General features: G+C 43.9%; 3 protein-coding genes and 2 long non-coding RNA genes across 7 annotated transcripts; 3 read left to right on the top strand and 2 right to left on the bottom strand.

Annotated features, from left to right (window-relative positions):
• Positions 1–178: 178 nt before the first annotated feature.
• LOC307215108 lies at positions 179–5,218 on the bottom strand. 3 transcript variants are annotated; one of them, XR_013838267.1, is made up of 3 exons: positions 5,092–5,218; positions 1,875–2,137; positions 179–722 (listed from the first exon to the last, which is right to left on the bottom strand). It is a non-coding gene; the product is annotated as an uncharacterized lncRNA (long non-coding RNA). The 3 variants fall into 3 exon arrangements; XR_013838268.1 differs by lacking the exon at positions 179–722 and having other exon boundaries at positions 1,856–2,137; XR_013838269.1 differs by lacking the exon at positions 179–722 and having other exon boundaries at positions 1,856–2,137; positions 5,035–5,118.
• Positions 5,219–5,388: 170 nt separating this feature from the next.
• On the top strand, positions 5,389–6,544 carry CCDC89 (coiled-coil domain containing 89). The gene has a single exon (XM_079974013.1). The coding sequence runs from the start codon at positions 5,396–5,398 to the stop codon at positions 6,482–6,484; it is 1,089 nt and encodes a 362-aa protein (XP_079830139.1). The 5' UTR covers positions 5,389–5,395; the 3' UTR covers positions 6,485–6,544.
• Positions 6,545–7,495: 951 nt separating this feature from the next.
• On the top strand, positions 7,496–12,052 carry CREBZF (CREB/ATF bZIP transcription factor). Its single transcript, XM_079974071.1, has 3 exons — positions 7,496–8,684; positions 9,344–9,422; positions 10,777–12,052. The coding sequence occupies exons 1-2, from the start codon at positions 7,759–7,761 to the stop codon at positions 9,390–9,392; spliced, it is 975 nt and encodes a 324-aa protein (XP_079830197.1). The 5' UTR covers positions 7,496–7,758; the 3' UTR covers positions 9,393–9,422; positions 10,777–12,052.
• Positions 12,053–16,065: 4,013 nt separating this feature from the next.
• On the bottom strand, positions 16,066–22,628 carry LOC307215048 (transmembrane protein 126A-like). Its single transcript, XM_079974204.1, has 5 exons — positions 22,480–22,628; positions 19,498–19,623; positions 18,294–18,487; positions 17,286–17,400; positions 16,066–16,286 (listed from the first exon to the last, which is right to left on the bottom strand). The coding sequence occupies exons 2-5, from the start codon at positions 19,605–19,607 to the stop codon at positions 16,076–16,078; spliced, it is 630 nt and encodes a 209-aa protein (XP_079830330.1). The 5' UTR covers positions 19,608–19,623; positions 22,480–22,628; the 3' UTR covers positions 16,066–16,075.
• On the top strand, positions 16,900–19,034 carry LOC307215207. Its single transcript, XR_013838383.1, has 2 exons — positions 16,900–17,081; positions 18,810–19,034. It is a non-coding gene; the product is annotated as an uncharacterized lncRNA (long non-coding RNA).
• Positions 22,629–22,762: the final 134 nt, after the last annotated feature.

The following is a 22,762-nucleotide window of genomic DNA, read 5'->3' as shown; positions in this document are numbered from 1 at the left end:
CTGTGGCCGCCTTGAATAGCATATGGGGGGAGGGGAGAAGTTGGCGATTTCACTAAATTTCAGCATGCATTTACTGTCTTCCACTGGCCCACAGTCCCCAAAGTGAACAAGTGAATCCACCTGCCAAAGTGGAGCTATTGTGCGTAAAGCTGAGTCTAATTGTTGCGTGTATCCCGTCTTCCTTTCAAAAAACGACCTTTTATTGTTCGAATTGGGAAAATCTGTAAATAGCGGTTGCAAACATGGCTGTTAATGGTAAGCATTGGTGTGGGAACTAGACATTGCATCAGTGTTTCACTGAAGAGCAGCCACCTCTGTGTCTTGCTTCCCTCCCTCCTCTAAGGCCTAATGATTACTCAGTGTGTGACATGACAACATCCTTCAGAAAGAAGCATCTACACCAGTGGTGGCCAAACGTGGCCCTCCTGCTGTTTTGGGACTACAATTCCCATCATCCCTGACCACTGGTACTGTTAGCTAGGGATGATGGGAGTTGCAGTCCAAAAACAGGTGAAGGGCCAAGTTTGGCCATGCCTGATCTAAACTATTGGTCTCTGCTGGGGAGGGTTGCGGCATTCCCAAACAGGGGAAAAAGGAGAAGGAAGCTTGGGGCTGAGAGGTGGGGTGGGGCAGCCCTACCTCTGCTATAAAAGTGTAGTTCCAGCTTCTGTTATTTCCACGTTGCACAAGTTATTAGAACTGAAGAGCTCTAAATACAGTACCTCCAAAGATGGAAGACTTTTACAGATTGTTCAACTTACTAACAACCTTGAAATTGCAGATTCTCTTCTTCCCCCTGGCCCTTTTCTGTGAGCAAGACCCTGCTCACATCGTTCAAACAGGGCTCATCATCACTCTTATCAGCTTTTATTATTGGTGAAGCTAAAGTGAGACTTCAAACAAACAAACAAACAAACAAACAAACAAACAAACAAACAAACACCTCCATTGCAAAATGTGCTGCTGGCTTTTTCAGTGCGTCAGGGCTTTTAAAACGTTCTCTAGTGCCACAATTTGGGAAAAGAAGGAAGCATACCTAAAACAGGAGCAAACACCTTTTATGCATTGTAACTGAATGTTGCAAGATTTGGAACTTTTATTTGTTCACAGTTTCTAAACTCAAAAAGTCTGTTTGAAACTATGTATATGCTCAGATGAGCAAGTGTTGAAATTGCAACAGAGACAAAGCGTGCTGCATTCGCTCTTTGTGCTTTTTTTGGTGGTGCATTCGCTTTCCAGTTGTGTTCTGTTCTGAAAAAGAAGTCAAATACAAAACTCCTTGCACTTTCAGTTATGCTTGGATATATCTGGTTCAGCTTGATAGAGGTTCACTAAACACCTGAGCGTACCTGAACTTATTTTCTGGTTCACCACAGAACATCTAAGCATCAGTTTGCACTACCTTACTATGGATACTGGGCTGTTGTGCAGCTGCTGGTGGGAAGTTATCTGGCCTAATGATGTGGAACTGAAGAGAAAGCTGAATAACTTGATGTCAGAAACTGCAAGAGAACTTTGAGTAAACATAGCTAGGAAAGTACTGATAGCCCCATTATGCAAGCTCGTCTTGCCCATACAGTGGTACCTCGGGTTAAGTACCTAATTTGTTCCGGAGGTCCGTACTTAACCTGAAACTGTTCTTAACCTGAAGCACCACTTTAGCTAATGGGGCCTCCTGCTGCTGCCGTGCCGCTGGAGCACGATTTCTGTTCTCATCCTGAAGCAAAGTTCTTAACCTGAAGCACTATTTCTGGGTTAGCGGAGTCTGTAACCTGAAGCGTATGTAACCTAAGGTACCACTGTATTCTGATTCTTTTCCTCATTGGCAAGTTACTTTAACAAAAAAATAGCCTGGTTTTTAAGAACATAGGTACCTTTTATTTCTACCTCATTTGATTCTCAGGGACACAATATTATTTCAGAGTTGGCAGTAATAGTGGTGAGCTGCTGGTCATTTTCAGGCTTCCTTTGGGAGGGAAAGGAAAGAGACATCTATCGCAGAGGGTCACAGCCAAGGAACGTGCTTTCCAGAGCTTATTAAGCTTCCAGGATGCATTCTTTCTTGTTTGGCCTCGCTCTACACTTGGCAAGGAGTCTGCTTCAATCCTATTGCTATGGAGATGCAAACTCAACAAGGCTGTCAGACCAAGATAGTAAAAGAATAAAGGCCTGGTAAGGAAACATTTTATGGCTCTTTGATTAACCTTTTTTTTTTTTTTAATATATTTATAAATGCTATTTTAAAATGGCAAAACCAGACAGTTATGTATGAGTATAAAAGAAACAGGATGATGCCAATATCTGTTGAAATGAAATTGGATGACCTTTTCTGAATGTTGTAACAACAACTGGAAGTATTCTGATGTACAAATTTGTTTTCATTATAAGAGCACTGAATTTATTGCAACTTATTTTATAGGTTGCAATCTTGTGTACTCCTGTTTACCTAGGAGTAAGCTCCACTGAACTCATCGGGGCTTACTTATGAGTAGATATGTACAGAATTGTGCAGTTAAGAGAGTAAGAAAACCTTCAGAGTCAGATCTTTATTTTCTCTCAGGCTAGATCCTTATTTAATCCCTCAATTCAACACCATCCAGCTTCAGGGATCTAATACCACTCTGGTGTTGTGGGAGTATGTTCCCAAAACAGAGTCCCTTTGACCATTTTTAGGAAAGAGTAGTATGTTCATTAGTTATGCTTTGCCTTTTAACCATTACATTGTTTAGCCTTGAAACATTATTCAGTACGTACTCAGAGGCTCTGCTGATTAACAAACAAGCATAGACAGAGCTGTGATAAGAACAACACACCCCTCCACCCAATATAATAATTATGAATTGTGCTAATTGGACGGCATACATACCGTATTTTTCGCTCTATAACACGCACCCAACCATAACACGCACATAGTTTTTAGAGGAGGAAAACAAGAAAAAAAATATTCTAAACGAAACAGTGGATGTATGATTTTTGTGGTTCATGCTGTGGTCACAGACATGTGATCTGACAGTGAGTTTGGGGTAGTCCAATGCAAAAATCCTGAGGATCCATGTGGATCCATGCTTTGTAACCACGTTTTTGCACCACTGCGGCCCCAGGCAACAGTGGGTGCATTTTTTTTTTGGTGCAAGCTGTAGCCATGGACATGCTATGTGATCTGATGGTGAATTTGGGGTGACCCAATGCAAAAATCCTGAGGATCCATGTGGATCTGTGTTTTGTAACCAGGCTCTCTGTCCTTCTCTTCTCCCCACTCAGTGGCTCTTCTCCCGCTTTGCTGTTTCAAAGCGAGCAAAGCAAGCCACGGAGGAGGGAAGGAAGGGGAACCATGGATCCTCTGCTCACGACTGCAGCAGATCCCCCCGCCATCCATAGGCATTCGCTCCATAACACGCACAGACATTTCCCCTTACTTTCTAGGAGGAAAAAAGTGAGTGTTATGGAGCAAAAAATGCGGTATCTGCTCCCAGCATGCATGTGATTAAAAATTTGAATTCTAGCAAGCATTAGGATTTGTCATAAGACTATAGTGTGGGTTAAAAAACTGTTATCAGGAGAGAAAAAGAGCCACATAATTTAATTTTTATGTAGTACCTCCCTTCTCTCTCTATTCTTTTAATTCCCAGTTCAAACCATATCTCTTCCATAAAGTGTTTTTGGTCTTAACGCTTTAACCATCAACATAGCTAAAATTAAAAACAAGTACATTCAATTGTGCTAGCTCCCAGTACCCATCCTAAAGCTGTCCATTGACTCTAGGCATAACACGGTAAATTTCTCAGGTCAGGTGGAATTCTGCTCTTTTGCTTATGCACAGTATAAAGAGTCACATATATGAATGCCTTTATAATAAATGATAATCAGAGGCATTCCCCGCTTGCCAGAGCAGTGAGAACTAGTAGGAACAGCATTATCAGGGCTTATCTTCCTTTGGGGAAGAGATAACTGGAAGCGAATGCCATATTGTAGTGTTTGGTTTACTTGCAGATATACACAAGTAGAGCATAAGTGGAAGAGTGTAGACTGGTCAACCTTTTTATGCCTACTACCCACTAATGCATCTTTCTTGATGGTAAAATGTCCTTACTGCCCACCAGTGCTCGATGGAAGGAGGATTCAGCTTGTGCCGTAGAACCCCCTACTGCCCATCTAGAATCCTGAAACTGGGCGGTAGGGACCAGGTTGACAACCCCTGGTGTAGACAGTACTGAGCTAGGGGGACCAATAGTATGACTTAGAATAAGGCAGCTTCCTATGTTCTTGTGATGATAAAACAAACAGTATACACATAAAAAAAAATGTCCAGTAGCACCTTAGAGACCAACTAAGTTTGTTCTGGGTATAAGCTTTTGTGTGCATGCACACTTCTTCAGATACAAATTCTGAATTGAAGAATCTGAAGAAGTGTGCGTGCATACGAAAGCTTATACCCAGAACAAACTTTGTTGGTCTCTAAGGTGCTACTGGGCAATTTTTTTATTTATTTCGACTACGACAGACAGACCAACACGGCTACCTAGTACGCACATTGCTACCAAGCAGCTCTCAGAAGAGAGGCACAGTGCACCCCAAGATACAGCCTGCTAGATTGAGCCAGGGAGCTGAAAGAAACAGGTGCCATCAGAACCAGAAACTGTAAGGGTAGAATAATAATTAAGGCAGTGTACACACACCATACATGGCTCCCCCCAAAGAATCCTGGGAATTTTTATTTTCCACAGAGCTACAATTCCCAGCACCATTAAAAAACAACACTACAGTTCCCAACATTATTTGGAGTAAACCACATTCTTTAAATATATGATGTGCATGCAGCCAGTGATGAGCACTGAATGCTGGAACAGGAATGCCTTCACTGCTCATCTTAACGCTCAGACATAAGGATCCAGTTGGGCTTCCCAAGGGAAGGAGAATTCGGTAGCTGTGTTGCTGCTGCCAGGAAAATCATTGACTTCAATGGCCCTATCTAAGCCTAACTCAGGAAAAGGGGAGAATGAAGCTAAGAGTCACTTAGGATTTAACAGGGAATACATCTTTTTTTTTTTGGCGCGGGGGTGGGGAATTAAATAAGAGGTGAAGCTCTCATACTGTTTATCTTCGATTAGGAAACTAAGCACCGATTTAGTGTGGTGGCTTTCGTTCCTGGCCAGGCTGGTGTGTTGCATCGATTCCCTGCTCCCTTGCAGATCTGTGTTCCTCACCTGCAGTGCAGAAGGAATGCAACAAGGTCAGGAGACCCCTGCAAAGCCCGCTGGTTCTGGAAAGCCCATCAGTTCTTGGCTTATGACATCACGGGATTCTTGGAACGTTTGCACCAACTGCCTTTTGGGCCAGCAACAGAAGTTTTGAATGCTACTTGAGGGGGAAGCGCTGCACAACTCTGTTCCTCAACATGCCTCAGGATGGTAAGAGCCCGGGAATGGCCTTTCCCAAGGTACCAAAGGAGGTAGAAGATGATGATGATGATGTAGACTGGAGCATGGGCGACCCCTTTGAGACCTTGGAGAAACTCCAAGGTCTCTCCGACGGGGAGAAGGGGGAGAAGGCCATGCTCCGCTCACGACTCCATGAGCAGTCTCAGCTGATCTGCATCCTCAAGAAGCGAGCGGACGAGCAGCTCTTGCGCTGCAAGGCCCTGGAGGAGATCAACATGGACCTGGAGGAACAGAGGATGGCGGATGCTATGCGGCTGGAGAACCAGACGCGGCGAGTGCAGCAGCTGGAAGAGCGCTTCATGGATCTGGCTGCCAACCACGAGGACATGATCCACTTCAAGGACGAGCACAAGAGGCAGAACCTGCAGCTGAGGGAAGAGAACCACCGATTGCGGGTGGAGAACCAGAACCTCTTCTGCCAGGCTTTGGAAGAGAAAGAGGCCGAGGTGGCCCAACTCACTTCTGAGCTTAAGAAACTCTCGGGCGAAACAAAGTCCTTAAAGGAACGCTACGAACAGGACAGCCGCCGAGCCCGAGAGCGAGAGAAGGAACTTTTGGAAGCCCACCAGCAGGAAGCCAAATCTAAGGCTGAGGAAATCAAGTCGCTGAGAAGCCGGCTGGGTATCCTGGAGGAGAAACACAGCCACATCACGCAGGAACTGCAGCAAGCGGAAAAGAAACTAAGAGAGGTGGACTGTACCTTGCAAGCCAAGGTGGAGAAGCTGACCAAGGAGAAGGAGGAGCTGCTAAACCTGGCGATGGACAGAGGCAAGGTGCTGCAGGACAAGCAAAGGGAGATTGCGGAGCTGGAGAAGAAGGCGGAAGAGATGGAGAAAGCCAAGCAGGCGGCAGAGCTGCGCTTTGAGACAGAGGCTGTAGCAGTGGACTGCAACCTCCGGGTGCGAGACCTGCGGAGGCGGCTGGATGGCACCCAGCAAGCCTACACTGAGCTCCGGATGCATTTTGAAGCGTACAAGAAGCACAGCACAGAGTTGCTTACAAAAGAGAAAGAATTAAATACCAAACTCCGACATTTCATAGCGTAAGCCTTTGCTGTCAGCTTTGCTCCTACCGCCTTTGAGAAAATAAAATAATCTTTTACCAGATCATTTCCCCCCCTATTTTAGATACCAGTTTTAAGATAATTTTGTTTAGAGTAGGAAGGCGACCATTCTTAGGTTGCTGAGATTAAGATATGTATTTGTTGGATGTATTTTTTTCCAGTCGCCATGGCAAAAAGAAGCGACTAATAAATATAATAATTAATAAAAATAATAATTGCAGTAGCATCAATTGGGCTTACTACTGGATGGAGCTGGTAAGGACCAAGAAGCAAATGATTACAAGCAACAGGTATATAAATATAAATTGGTAATTGAGCTTTTTGTTGTTGTTGTTGAGTTGTGGGGTTTTTTTGCCAAAGTTGTAGTTGAGGTTTCTTTTCTTTTCTGCAAAATCTAAAAAAAGAAAATGAAGTCTTTCAGCTATTTTTAAGGAAATTCACCAAAATCTAGACTTCCAACATGGGCTGCCATACATCTGGATTGTACCTGACATTCAGTGGTTATTATCCCGCCCCCCAATCTGGACACTGTTTTCCGGCAATGCCTGAAAAATTCTGGAGGTTTGGCAGCCCTATAAATAGTAGTAGTAGTAATAATAGAATAGGATGTCTCTTTTTTTCTATGGGAGAAATGTAAAAAGGGTATCTGATGCCACCTAGAGCTCCTTGAAAGGAAATGTTGCATGTAGAAATGCAATAAATAAATGAAAAAATTGAGTCCCGCGGGGGGGGGGAGGAGTGGTACAAAATAAAAAAATATTATTATTATTATTATTATTTGACTTTATATACCGCTCTATACAGCGAGGTATAAAATAATAGTAATAATAATAATGGCTAAATACAAGCGAGCATAAACAAGGCCCGTCATTTACAAGACCCACCCCTGTGCAGAATCCCCTCGCCTTTAAAGCTCCCGCTCTGAGGTAAACGTGGGGTGGGGGGCGAGGAGGAAGGTGCCGCCTCCGCCATTTTCTGCCCCTCGAGGGAGCGCCTCCGAGCCAGTGCGCAGGCGCCAGCTGCCCGGGCCCGCCTTCTCCGCCATTAACGGCCCGGCGGAGTCGCGAGGCGGGCTAGCTTCCTCATCTTCCCTCGGAGGCGCGGAAGGCGAGCGCGGGGAGAAGAAGCCGCGCTTTCCCGCTGAGGCGGAGACGCAGCAGTCCAGGCGGATCTGATTCAGGCGGCGGGGAGGGCTGGGACTGAGGCGGCGGCGGCGGCGGTTGCGGCGGTAGCTGGGGCCTGCCCGCCGCCGCCATTATGCGCCACAGCCTGGCCCAGCTGCTGGCCACTTCGTCGGCCTGCCCATCCCCGAGCAAAGGGCCTCCTCCCGCCAGCCGGGCCGAGGCGGGCGAGGAAGCCGCGCCGCCGCGCCGCGCGGACAGCGACGATTCCTCTTCCCTCGAGGAGGCGGGTGGCGCCGAGCTGCTCTTCCCGGCGGGCCTCGAGCTGGAGCTGGACGACTGGCTGGAGGCGGCGGTGGTGGCGACCGAGAACCGGCCGAGCTGGTTGGCCTGCGCGGAGACTGAGGAGGAGGAGGAGCAGCAGAGGCCTCAGCAGCAGCAGCAGAGGCCTCAGCAGCAGCAGCAGCAAGGCCGTCGCCCCGCGCGGCCAGCGGGGAGCAGCCGCCTGAAGGCCGCGGCCGCGGCTCGTCTGAACCGCCAGCGGAAGAAGCAGTACGTGATGGGCCTGGAGAGCCGCCTGCAAGGCCTGGCGGCCGAGAACCGCGGCCTCCGCGACCGCAACCGCGGCCTGTGCCGCCGCCTGCGCGACCTGGAGAGGGAGACCAGCTACCTGCGCGCCGTGCTGGCCAACCAGAGCGCCCTGGGGAGGCTCCTCAGCCGCTTGGCCGGCGACGGCAGAGTGGGGCTCCGCATCAGCAGCAGCGGCCTGGTCGAGGACCGGGCGGCGGCGGCGGCGGCGGCCGTGCTGGAGGCCAGGCCGGCCTACGAGGCCAGCGGCGACCACGACTACGCCCTGCCGGTGGTGCCCGAGGGAGGCGAGCGCAAGAGGGCGGCTTCCCCCAGCGCCGGCGGCATCTGCCTGCACGTGGATCGCGACCAGGTTTCGGTGGAGTTCTGCTCGGCTTGCGCCCGGCGGGCGGCGGTGGGCTCTGCTTTGGAGGCGGCCGCCTCGCCTCCCTCCACCGCCGACTCCTACTCCTACTCTGCCCTCGCCTCCAAAATGTAGGGTCAAGTATTCCGCTTCTTCTTCGCTCCTAACTACGCAGAACATAACATTTTTTTTTGTCTCGGGGTGCCTGCCCGCGATCGCCCAGGGGGTGTGTGCTTTATAGTGGAGGAGGCAGAAGAGAGAGGGAGGAAAGCAAGCCGCAGCAAGCGGACAGAAACAAACGCGCAGCGCACAAACGGGGGGTGTAGTCAGAAAACTGGCATGTTCCTTCCCTTCCGTAGCAGAGAGTTAAAAAAAAAAAAAAAAGCGCAGACCTTCGCGGGCGTGTGAACAGGACGGATCGATGCCGGGGTGCCTGTTTGGCCGTGTTGTAAACAGAGGACCCGTTTTTAAGGCACACAATGGTCAGGACATCTCTCACAATGGCACGCAGATGGCACAGTTCGAGACTGCCAGGTGGTTTTGTTTAAAAAAAAAAAAAAAGACAAAAATGATTGCCTGAAATGGCGGCACCTGGTGTTGGTTGCCAGTAAAAATAATGCTCTGCCTGGCAGATAAAAATCTAGCCTGCATTTCTGGGAATTGTAAACCTTGACCTCGTCACTGGACAGACTTAAGAGCAGAGTAGTAATACCGTGCAGCAGGTAGTTTAAAACATGCATGTGAAATTATATCGCATCTGTTATACATTACTATTAAACTTCTCTGACAGTTTCTCTTTTAGGTGGTTGCCCTGCCAGGCTCCGTTGTGTAGGGGTTAAAAGAACAGGCGCTTTCCACCTCGCAACCTGGTAAGGATCCCTATATTCCCATAATGTGGTATCAGACAACTTTGCATTGATGCTTACTCTGGGGTTTCTTATTACTTGGTCTGGACCAGTCTTTAGAAGAGTTCAGAAGCCCTGGAGACATTTTGTAGGATCAGTTGATCCTGATTGAGCAACTTGCAATTTAATGGTTAGTCAAGCTGCATAGCCTTTTCCAGTCATTCATTATTTTTGGAAAGGCTTTATCAGGACAAATGTTATTTTATGCAGAGTTTTTACAGAGTAGGTGAAGTCTTCAAAAGCAGGTGCTGCTTAAATGTATGTTTGGCCATACATTTGAATGTGGAGAAAGGGGGATTAAAATCAGTTTACTAATTAAGATGGTGAACTTTTAAAGGTACAAATAAGCCCCATACATTTGTCTTTGATTTTGGATTTTACCAGTGAAATAAGGCTCTAACTCAGCCTTTCCCAACCTCGGGTCCTCATTTGTTGTTGGACTGCAACTCCCATCATCCATATCCAGCAAGGGCAGCAGGTAGGGATGATGGGAGTAAGTAGTCCAACATCTGAGAACTCAAGGTTGAGAAAGGCTGCTTCTTACTATTGCATCTATGCCTAAACTCCCAAACTCCTCACTATTATCTTCCCATGTTGGCTAGGGGTAGGACTTGTCCAAATAAAAGTACCAAGATCCTGACGTAGTTGGGTACTTTCTATCTTACTAATCTAAGAATGTAAATGAGAACAGTAATTTTGCAAGCAGGAGTGCTCAACCATACTGACCCTTTGCACTGTTACGTACAGTTTGAAGACTGCACTGCATGAATATTACTAAACACTTATTTATTCCAAAAAATTAAGTCTTCTATCACAGCCCAGTGGAATTAGTTTTCATGATTAAGGCACATACAGGTCTCTTAAATTGTTGTAGCAAAATGACATTGGCATATCAATCTGATGTGTCCCTAAGGAGAAAAAAAGTAGGTGAACAAATGTTCATCTTCATAGTGTTCCTGCAACTGTCCATGTCTAGGGTTGAGGAAAAGTTTCTGTTGTCAAACACTTCCAACTTTTTCTGTTGTATTGAAATGGTTAATACTTTAATTTCTGTAAATTGGGGAAATAAAGGGGTGTGAAAATGTAAAGTGGGGTTCCACAAAGAATGTTAAATCTGGAAAAAGTATGCCTCCTAAAGGAGGCTTCTCCACATTGCTTTTTCTCTTGGTATTTATGTGGAATACTTTCTGTTAAACACATAATCAGTTACCAGAATCAGGAGTTAATTTGATTACAAGGAGATATGATTCTTTGTGAAACCTCACTGTTTAATAAAGTATACATGTATTTAGCATCCTTGTTTTTCTTTATGCTGAAGTGGAAACAGCTGTCATGGGGCAGAAGAGACGGGACCAGCTGCTGGCACACTTCCTGCTTTATTTTAAAAGGTAGTATGATTAAAAAGGGGGAAAGGTAACAGGGCTTTTGCAGCATTTTACTTTAAAACAACACTGCAAAATTATGTGAATGTTTTGAATAATACAGTCTATCAAGAAAATGAGTATAATACTAATGTGAAAAGTAATGGTGTGAAAAAGCACTTGTTCTAATACATCAATTTCCTCCTTATTCTCAGTTGGTTGTCTAAATTATTTGAAGTACATCCTTTCGGCATAGCAGAGACCATGAGCCTCGCCTGAACTATAAATTCATTTATATGGCTGTTCATTTCATGTTTTGGGTTATATCTGTAGTGCAGGTGTATTTATCTGCCTATCTCTGAACTATACAGAGTGGCTGGCATCCCTTTTCTGGGGAGAAATTGCAGCCCAACACAGGACAAATCTATATACTGGTACATATCTTGGGTTAGTCCCCATATAGCAGTTGCTGTAAATGAGTGCAATCTTGGAAAATCCTCTAGCTATTCATAACCCATGCTTGATGGCATGGGAGCATAACACATGAAATTGTATACTAATCAATTTTAAATTATACTCTTATTCAGCATTCTATGTTTATAATGGGAGCAGTACATTATATACAGTCCCATCAATGCTCCTTATGACCTAGTGCTGTTGTTTTTCAAAAGCTAGGGTCAACATCCCCTCCTTTTTGTTGCTAGTACCTTTCCAGTTGACAGGCCACAATTGGCTGTCACTATGCTGCATAGTTTCTGAAGTTGATGCATTTTTACAATTGCTTTTCACAATAGACATTTTTGTTAACGTGGTATTACTGTGAAAGCAGACATTCTCTCTTTTAATTTTGTATTATTGAAATACTTTGTTAGATAAAATACATTCTGGGTAGTTGATCCACCTTGTGTCATTGCCCCTTGAAGAATAAGCTGTTGCATCTGTATGCAAAGGGAGTGGCTGCTTGTTTTTCAACAAGGCAAATGACACACTTGCTTAGCAAAAATCTCAAAAATATGACTGCAGGGATTTTAGTGCCTATTGAAGCATGTTGAAGCCAAATAAAATTGCAAACCTTTTTTTCTTGCTAATCGGTTGAGTATTGTTGAATATTTTTTTGAAATTGAAGCCTTGAATAATAGTACTTGAAATATGTGTGAATGTTTCTGTGTAACTAGTTGTGTCCTACCTATGAGAACACAGTGTCCTAATAAAAAAAAATGTGTTGATCTTCCAGTTACAGGCTCAAAGGATTTTTCTATATCTTATGTTACAAATTTTAATTTCATTGAATGGCTTTTTAAATGTTGACTGGTGTGACATAGTTGGAAAATAGTTGGTGTGATATTAAAGCGGCATTGTGGCTTATGCAGCTCATTTCTTGCTGTAGTTGGGGTTGGATTAATGCTGCTGTTCAGAGCATTTTCTATATATGATCAGTGATACACTGGCTATGTTAAGAGATGCTGATTTAGGGTTATTAACCAGAGTTTGCAGTAATGTAGAAAATCACTTACCATGTATTTTATTCACATCCTCTTGCTCAGGTCATTAAGAGGTCACATTACATTTAGCTCTGCACATATAAGATAATTGTGTCCAAAAAAGCATCCTCACTTTGTGCTTTCCAAGAATCTTTTAAATACTTATGTCAGCAAACCTATGCAGTTCTTTAAAATATCCCTTGAGTAGCCAGACACTTTCATGATTGCTTTAAAATATTTTAATGTTGTGACGACCCTGATGTTTTGCAGTAGGGTGTTGTGTACTTTTATAAACAACTAGGTATAATAATGTATAGTAAAATACAGTCAAAACCACCTGTTTTACCATTATGTGTGTGCAAACAATAATAGATTAGGAAAGCATTAATAACATTTGAACAGCAGGAAAAAGTAAGCTGCTTTAGATTGCTTACTGTTTGCTATTCAGCACTCAATGCTATTTTTACGTTAATGTTGGCTGTTAAAAAATTATGCATTGCTGTACATGTTACGATTGCACTGGGAGCTGGTTAAACAGCTTTTGCTGGCTGTCCTCTTTTTCAAAGAATAAATTAATGAGAGCAAGTCGGTGATAAAATAATTCTGTTTGCAACAAGACTAGTGTAAGGCCCAATTGGTGCTCTGCCATAAAGTTCAATAGGCTCATCTACTCATCCACCTTTTCTCCAAGGAGCTATTGGTGGCATAAGCAAAATGTCCTCAAGTTATCTGTTTAGAGTATGTTCTTTAATGCAGACTGGTGAGGGCCTGAACAGACTTTGCTCCAGCCATCTCCCTCTTAGATATCAGTGGCTCCTATCTACGAATTAACTTTCCAGACAGCAATGGAGCATCCTCCTATTCATTACCATTATATAATGTATTTATATATCTATATCTATGTATCTATATATATATATATGGGACTCTGGAAACATAGTTGCCATTCTACTTCCACCTTAAAGCAAAACAGCAGTGATTGGGTCTGTAAACACCTTGAGTTTAAGACTGTTTTTAAATATGTTCTTGGATACTGTATAACTAAATTTTTAAGATTCTGCTGAAGGAAAGTATTGAAATCTTAATAATTCCCCTTGTCATGAGGGGAAGTGTTAAAATGATTATCTGACATGACCCCTACTATAAAAAGTAATAATTTCGCCACTAGTGGTTCCTTCAGTTAGAGCCTTCTGGCCAGATAGTTGTGACCTAGTGAGTTGCACAGATGTTACATGCACCTGAGTCAGAAAATGTCGTCACCTTGTTTGGAATGTTGAATGAATAAAGCACTTAAACAACTAGGTATTGCTTAAATTATAAATTACAATTCAGCCTAATGTTGTGCCGAATCAGTTTATGGGACACAGGAAAGTGACTTAAACTGACTGAGGCCTCTGGTCCATCTACCTAAGCATTGTCAACATTGTCAGACAGGGTTTCAGACCTGGATTGTTCACATTCCTTCATTGAGATTTTTCTGGGTTTCGCCGTTCCGTGTGCAATTGGAGGTACCAGTGTAGCTCAAATTTTATCTAGTACAGTGGTACCTCTGGTTACGAGCTCTGCTAACCCGGAAGTAGCTGCTCCTGGTTGCGAACTTTGCCCCAGGATGTGAACGGAGCGGGAGGCCCCATTAGCGAATGCGCGCCTCAGGATAAGAACGGTTTCTGCTTAAGATTGGACCTCCAGAACAAATTAAGTTTGTAACCAGAGGTACCCCTGTATTACCAGTGGCTGACTTTTCTTAGTATCAGGTAGAAGCTGATTGGAAATAAGACTTTTCAAATACACCAGCTTTTGAACATTGTCATTCTTTTTTAGCCTGCACTATACCACCGTTGGGAAAATAAGGCCTTTTTTTAGTATCTCACTTAGAAAATGTGATGTAAATGTGTGTGCATCTTAATACCGCAAATTAACCTTCCTTGTTTATTTTTCTTTTAAACAGCTTAGTAGTATCGTGGGGGGAAATCATTATTCTGCACCCTATAACTTCCTGGACAGATGGCATCAAAGTAATTGTGGAGAGCAGTGTCTCACATTAGCATCCAACAAAATGAATACTGTTTCCATCTGCTACCATTTAACCAAAAATAGAAATCTTTTGTTTGACATTTTTGGACTGCAGCCAAACATTTACTTGCAAAATGTTAGGTAAGGTTTATTTGGTTTTTAGTATCCAATTTGAAAAACAGTAGATAGGATGTATCTGTCTTGTTCCCAAAATTGCTAAAAGGTTTGTTGGGGACATACTCCATGTCAGTTAAAAAACAAAAGCAAACACCTTTACACTACTGAACATTTGTTCATTTAGACATAAATTATGAGAAGGAATGTTCAGGTTTGCTTCTTCAACCCGAGGTGGTTTACGCAAATTCTTATATCTGATGATGCAAAGTTGAATTCCTACTTGTTTGGGGGCTGGGTTCTTGGATTACTTGAGCAGGGAAAAATCCCTGCCCAGCCAGAGTTACTAGCATATTAAGACCAGTTTGCAACTCGTATGGAACCGGGGTGAGGACTGACAGTCATTTTAGAGCTTAGATGCTGCTGCCATACATATACACATTCTCTGTCTCTCTGGAGCACATTCTCAAAGTTGATTATAAACCTTTTGAATATAATATATAGCAATTTTGTAGTAGCATGGTCTATAAGAATGGAAAATGCGTTTAAATGTTTAAACAAACAGAGGAATGGTCCTTCTGCCTTGAGTAATGTGTTCAGATTGGTGTGCTCTGTGTTCTAGAAAATGATACTTAATTTGCATAACCCATGCTGTGATGAGAATTGAGAAGAATATAGAAATAGAAATATTTACCGTACAAGTTTTATTATGTTGAGAACTGTCTTGAATAAAAAATATTTTAGCAACATTTAACTGTCAGCAAGAACAAACATGGGCCACTGCAAGTAGGAGGTCATAAATACCACTTGCCATAGGCCAAAGAGTTTTCCTTTTCTTCTGGTGGCATCCATCATGGAAATTATCCAGATCTGCTATTCCTTAAGACAGTACAACAGGGAGGTTAGCAGGAGCTTGTTGTACACTGGGTGTTAAATGATGCATAATCAAGATCTCTTCCTTCCCTTCCAGAGGAATATGGTCAGGTAAGCAACCTTCAGGGCATTTTAGAGCTCTAGGGAATGTTGTTCTTTATTTACTTAAGTGCCGCCCAAGCAGGTTACAACAATAAAACACAATGCAGTATTTAAAACGGTTTAAAACAACTTACAATCTTAAAAATGAAACCCCAGAGCTTTTCAGTGCTCTGCAGGCTGCTGCTTTGTCAGCCACTCCTTGGAAAACCTTCCTGGAAGGTAGCCTTGATGCAATGTTCTCTCACCCGTTAATGGAAGCTACTCTTTTTTTAAAAAGAAAAGGTAAAAGCAAGACACACCAGCTGCTCGCACCCATGGTATTACGTACGGTAGGATTCCCTGCATTGCAGGAGGTTGGACCAGATGATCCTCATGGTCCCTTCCAACTCCACAATTCTGCGAGCAGGAGGGAAACCTCTGTCCACTGCCACCACAAAGGTTTCTTCAAAGTATACTGGTCTCCTTCATCACAGGGTATTACTTTCCACCTATCCCCCATACCAAAAAGAAAGAAAGGAAGGAGGAAAAAAAGCACAAGCAAAAGTACTGGCCCTTCACCATTAGGTCCCAAGGCTTGCTCAATATGCTAAGAGCTACTTTAAAAACCACACAAAAAAACACTAGCAGGATGATTTACATAAAGAAAAACCAAATAAGTAATGATTATATAAATTCAAATTTTATCTTTTATTTCTTCAGGGTTTTCTCCAGGCTGGGGCAACTGCAGCATTTTAATGTATATTTCATGACTTTTTGAGGTCAGGTATGCTCCAAATGCAATTTGAAGGATTGCAGCAAATTTCATCTTTTTGTAAACGGGTTTGCAAACCATCATCCAGTAGCGCAGCATGTTTTCTTGGCCTGGCATGGGAGTTGATAAATACCTGGGGTGGGGTGGAAATAAGAATTAGCTTGACAATTGCAAACACTAGGCTACTGTTAAATTCAGCCTTTATTAAGAAAGTTATCTGATGGAGCAGCAGTTTACAAGCTCTCTTTAGTTAACAAAGAAAGTAAATAAAGCCTCTTTGTCAGTTGTCTTAAGATTAGGTTTTCAAAATAGGTGCTAGCCCACTCTTACCAAATTGTATACTTGACACTGCATCTCTTTCTGTGTACTACCTCATAATTATACTAAAACTGAAGCAAAAACAGAGCAAATTCTATATATGGACAAAAGATGTGTTAATTAAATGCAGCCTACAACATGTGAAAGGGGACCAATTTACATGATGCCAGAAAAGGTGCAGAAAGGTGTTCTACAGACTAATGGCTCTATATTGTTGCCAGAAAACACTTCATTAGGCACAAGCTAATGATACGGACTTTCAGGGTCTGGTGACTTCTGTTTCAGTGTATCTGAAGAAGTGTGCATGCACACGAAAGCTCATACCAAGAACTAACTTAGTTGGTCTTTAAGGTGCTACTGGAAGGAAAAATTTTTTATTTTGTTTTGACTATGGCAGACCAACACGGCTACCTATCTGTAACTGATACGGACTTTGTTACACCTATTTATTTTACAACCAGTTGTTGGTCCATTATTCAGATTTCCCTTTCGGGTGGTGTTCAGGAATGAAAGAGCAATAGCAAGTGCTTGTGATTCAAGCAGATTAACCCAGACAATGGATGTCTGAAGAGAGTGATGGAGGGGAAGCTATACTTGGAAATCAGTTTAGGTAATCCTAGAAAACTGAAGTTAGGTGTGGAAAAACAATGTGTGCATTTTAAACAAATTCCATTTTAGGGATTTCCCATATAAGGTGAACAGCTCATGGTCCCAACACTGGTAGCACCTCCTTCAGTCCCCTGCCAGCAATGCAATGGATTTTCCAAAACTGCACATTTAAGAACTGAGCTTACATCGAGGATTAAAAACGTACCTTGTTGCAAGAGCTGCATTCAAAGGTAGAGCTAGGAAAATGGGGTAGAACCAACCTATTACTCCTCCAATTAAACCACCTCTGATCCAGGCGCAAGTTGCACAATTTAGATCACCTGAAAAATGAAATAAGACAGGTAAGCTGGAAAACTCTTCTAAGTCTGACATAAATTTGCAGACAAATAGCATTATGAGAATTAAGTGATGTATCGACAGCATCCCTATTGCAGGCTTGCATCACAGCATCTTAAAATCTGCTTTCCTAATTTTGATTAGACTTTGTTAGGCTGATAAGGTGCTCAGATTTCAATAGCACCTGTCATAAAAGTATTGCTGCAAAATATTCCTGAGATTCCCTAAATATATGCCACAAGAGGGACCGAAGTGTGCCTTGAAAAGAGAAGCCAATGCATTGGGCGTTCTAGCAGTATAGACTACTCTCCACCAAAATATGGACAGTGACGTGATCCAGAATCATCACTGTTGCTAACTGGGCAAGATGGAAGGTTGAGTATTTGGAAGTAATTTTAACAGCATTATCCTGCAGTTTACACTCAAAGGGGACTAAGACAATATTTTTGAATGCAAGAAGACTCTCCATGTTGGATGCCAAAAACAATTACCTACATCTATATAGTGAGTTTCTTTTGGGATGCTTCGGAAAAGTATAGAAACAACAGTAACACCAAATTGCAGATAAGGTGCTGAAACACCACACTGTATTATTACTGTTTTAAAGAACTGGTACTCTTCCAGCAGTGAGGTCTTGCATACCATCAGTGCGTGGGGCACCCCCCACCTCACCTGCACCTTAAGCTCATTTTATTTTCTCAAGAAGAGTAATACAAAGAGCTAAAGGAACAAGTTTCCATAGCCCTACATATCTGGGGAGTAATGCAAATAGCCTCTTGTCTTGTGAGTAGGTAACCTTGTGTCAGTGTGGCTAATACATCCTTCCCAGCACAGACATTTCAAAGGTTACAGTTCGCTTTGAATGCAGATAACGTACCTTCCATTAAAGGCCGATTAATCAAACACTCATAAGTGACCACAGTTGAAATGAACGGTAAAACAGCCATGGGCAGAGCAGATACGATACGAGCTTGGGTTATATTCAGGACGCGTCTAAACAAGCTATTCGCTACTAAGCCGCAGAGACTTCCATTTAAAGCAAGGAACATGGATCCACTTTGAAAAAAACTCCTGTGGAAGAAAAGGAAAAAACATTTCAACAATTGCTAATAGCTGTGCATGTACAAACATGGTGCATTAGGAGAGTTGTATCCTTGTGTGCTGTGCAAAGAAGCACATTTCTGAAACCAGACAAATACTGTATTCTTGGGGTATATCCCTCAGTGCTCCCAGTACGTTGCTGTGTCCTATTAGAGCTGACAGATGCAACCACTTGCAGTATTAAAACAGGACAATGATTTTCACAGCTGCAACAAAATACTTAGGACTGCAATTCTACCTATTCAGCTATAAGCCCTCTTCTTAATTGGAGAACTATACCAAGTGTCCATAGGATTGCCAGGTCTATGCTTAGAGTGAACAGTTGTCCAATACTCTGAGGCTCCGATAGAGGATGCAAGCATATGAGCAGCTATAGAAGGAGCAGCAGGAGGGACCATAGTAAATACATCACTTCAGCTTCTAAGGACAACGATAGTCACTGGCAAGAAACCTAGCAGATCCTTAAAACTGGTTTGAAGATTTTGCTGTTCTCTTGGAGAAAAGTTTTAGAAATGTTTTTACATTTCTAAATAGCAGAGGGTTTTATGTTTTATACATGATGGGGTCATATATAAAAAGCAATGTGTGGTCTTCAGTTATTTCAACTGACAATACTAAATACATTTTCTGAAGTCCCGGGACCTGTCTTTTAAGTTGAAGGATGCAATTAAAAGTTAAACTAAAACACTAAAAGTGTCATTTCAAGTTACATTGGTTTCAACATCCAACATTGTCCTTAATGTTTATCTTGCTAATCCTGCTAGTCTGGTAAAATAGCATTCCCTATTTTTGTGAATGGAGGAAACCAGAGACTTGGCATAGACTTCCATGTGGTATTTTGTACGGTATCACGTGGGTTCCATTCTTCACAAACTACTTGCACCATGTACAACAAGGTAAATTCTTCAATGCTTTGAAAATAGGAACATCAAAAAACAACCCCACTTTAAAATATTTTTAAATTTGCGAAGGCCACTCACTGATCTGCTTCTGAAAGCCGTTCAAACCTTTCTTTCATGATTTCAGATATGTCTCTACTTGCAATATGAACTTTTTTTTCTGAAGTAGGTTCAATAAACTCTCCTGCCATCTTAGTTCCTGGAGCACTGGGAAAGAAAACGAAATGGTGCTGATTACAAAAATGAGTATGTATGTATGTACATCAGACACACCAGCAATATGATTGAAAGAAAAACATATTTAATTACCCAGGCATAATGGTTTGTGAAATTTACAGCCGAGAAGCCAGCAGATGCCCACATTATGTCAACTCTTGGATTCTACTGCACAGTATAGTCTAAGAAACAGAATACAGTGGTGCCTCGCAAGACGAAATTAATTCGTTCCGCAAGTTTTTTCTTCTTGCGAGTTTTTCGTCTTGCGAAGCACGGTTTCCCATAGGAATGCATTGAAAATTAATGCGTTCCTATGGAGACCGCTTGCCAGGCTGGCAGTGCGGAGAAGGGCTTTTCTCCCCACCGCAGGACTTCAGGACAGGTACGGGAACAGAGGGGAAGGTGCGCAGCGCTTCTCCTCTGTTCCCGGGGCTTGCGGTGGGAGGAGGGTTTTTCCTCCCCACGCCAACATTCGGAACAGCATTCTGAAAGTTGGCGGTGGGAAGGAAAACCCTCCTCCCACCGCAAGTCTTCAGGACAGCCATCCGAAGGCTGGCGGCGGGAGGAGGTCTCTCCGCCCCACCGCCAGCCTTCGGAGCAGCCATCCCAAGGCTGGCGGCGGGAGGAGGGCTCTCTGCCCCACCGCCAGCCTTCGGAGGAGGTCCGAGGACAGTGGGGAAGGTGCGCTGCGCTTCCCCGCTGTCCCGGAGATTTCCCTATGGGCTTTCGTCTTGCGAAGGAAGCCCATAGGGAAATTCGTTTTGCGAAGCGCCTCCAAAACGGAAAACCCTTTCGTCTAGCGGGTTTTCCGTCTTGCGAGGCGTTCGTCTTGCGGGGCACCACTGTACCGTATTTTTCCGTGTATAAGACGAGGTCCGTCCCCCCATTTTTTAAAGTGTAAAACCATGGGTCGTCTTATACATGGAATGTAGCAATTAAATACAGAAAAAAATACTGTAACCATAGGGGCGGGGTGCACCGCTGGGCCTCTAGCCTGTCTGCCTCCTCCCACTCAGCCCGCCTTACAGCTGCTGGGGAGGAAGCGGGTGGTCCATTTATTGCGCGTGGAGCAGGCTGCTGTTGCCGCTTAATGCACAAAAACTGCCCAATGACACCAAGCATAAATTCCCTTAGACCTAATTTGTGTATGCATGTATGCCCCCACTCCTTATATCAGATTAAAAATGGGAGAAGACCATTGAAACATATTTGACACTGGCTTGGTTAGTAAGAACAAAATAAAAAAAATCCTTCCAGTCTTTAAGGTGCTACTGGAAGGAATTTTTTTATTTTGTTTTGACTATGGCAGACCAGCACGGCTACCTATCTGTAATTGGTTAGTAAGGTTGTTCCAGTTTAGTTTGATGGGATACAGTAAGTAATCTGGCACACAGTTCAGGGTTAAATCTGACCCACACACTAGAGTTGCTAGAGGGCATGTATGAAGTCCTTAACTGCATCCTGTTGCTTTCAGCTATACAGGCAATTCTTGTTTCGCACTGGGGTTATATTTCAAGTCACTGCGCATGACAGTGTAGTGCGCATAACCCCACTATGCCTTCCGCCTCCTTCCGGGTCACTACAATCTTTGCATGCATGGTGGCATATCAACTGCACATAAATATGCTGTTGCCTGTACAAGCGAATAAGTCCAAAATTTTCCATCCCAGTTTCTAACACTATTTACACCCTGAGAGCCACATTCTCCAGGCAATGGGAACAGTTAAGAATTGAGCCAGTCTTCATACTTCTTTAGTCCTTCCTTTTACAAGCTCATGCACTGTGTCATCGTGCTGCTAAGAAGAATCCCTAAATTCACATTTTTTCTAAAGAGACGTAATCAACCCTCCTGCCCTCAATTACATTTGGATATTTTCTTCGTATTTCATTAACAGTCACTGCTGTTAACTGCTATACATATTTGTTGCTGTCATCCATCTGTCTCAGGGATGAGCCTTTGGGGGTGTAGTCAAGCTGCTGGAAGGTTGCAGCACCTGCTGTGGATGTAGAGACCGATATGGGAGAGACATGTTTTGTTGCCCCTGGGGCAGATTAAGGTGTCCAGTTGTGCTGCTGCAGTAATGCATCATGTCTCCCCCTTATCAATCTCTTCAGCCACAACAGGCCTTGTAACTCTCCAACCTTTTGACTTCACCCCTGAAGGCGCACTCCTCCATTGCCTTCCAAGCCTGACAGATGCCAACAACAGTACTTTAAGAATAATAAAAAATAACATACTATGCTCACTATATACTAATTTTCACTTACCACAAAGCAGCGGAAAAGCCACACCCATAAATGATTGCAATTCTATACACGCCTGCAGGGACATAAGCTCCACGGGAATAAGGCTCTAATTTTAAATAAAGGGAAACAGTCTCACCAGGGAGGCCCCACCGAGAGCCGCAGCTACCGGGGGCGGGTGACGTTGCCCCGGGGAAAGCCTCCAGTGGGGCGCCACTGAGGCTCCCAGCCTGTGCGTGTGTATACGCAAATACATGGTGTGTGTCAAAACAAAATAAAAAAATTCCTTCCAGTAGCACCTTAAAGACCAACTAAGTTAGTTTTTGGTATGAGCTTTCGTGTGCATGGAAGGAATTTTTTTATTTTGTTTTGACTATGGCAGACCAACACGGCTACCTATCTGTAACATGGTGTGTGTGTGTGTGTGTGTGTGTGTGTGCCAAGCTGGGTTATTGACCCGGATGAAACAGAGCCTAGTTTCGCCCCTGCCCCTACCCCTACCCCTACCCCGTAACCTCAAACCCATAGTTTCCCCACATTTGACGTCCAGCGTGACCTTGAGCGCCGCTTCCTCCATGCAAACACCCGCCGGGGAAAACTCACCTCGAGCCCTAGAGCTCTGCCGTGCCGTTAAAAAACTTATTCCGCTGCCGCGGCGTCCGCCTCTGGTTTAAAAAAATAAAAGGCGACTCGGCTACCGCACTGGCCAGGCGCACGCCCTTCCCGCGGGGGCCGCCATCTTGGGCCATCACGTGACGTCCCCCCCTCCAAACGACCCTCGGCTGGGCTGCGATTGGCCCCTCGCCTGCTCGCGGAGCCGGGGGAGGGGCCTGCCTCCGGATTGGCCGAGCGGCCCGTCGTTCCTCACGCTGGTCAGGGAGGGGCT

The sequence above is a fragment of the Podarcis cretensis genome (assembly GCF_951804945.1).
Source record: "Podarcis cretensis genome assembly, chromosome: 4".
In the NCBI taxonomy this organism is placed as follows: domain Eukaryota; kingdom Metazoa; phylum Chordata; class Lepidosauria; order Squamata; family Lacertidae; genus Podarcis; species Podarcis cretensis.
The sequence above is the reverse complement of the archived record's forward strand: the minus strand, read 5'-3'. Positions and strand labels throughout refer to the sequence as shown.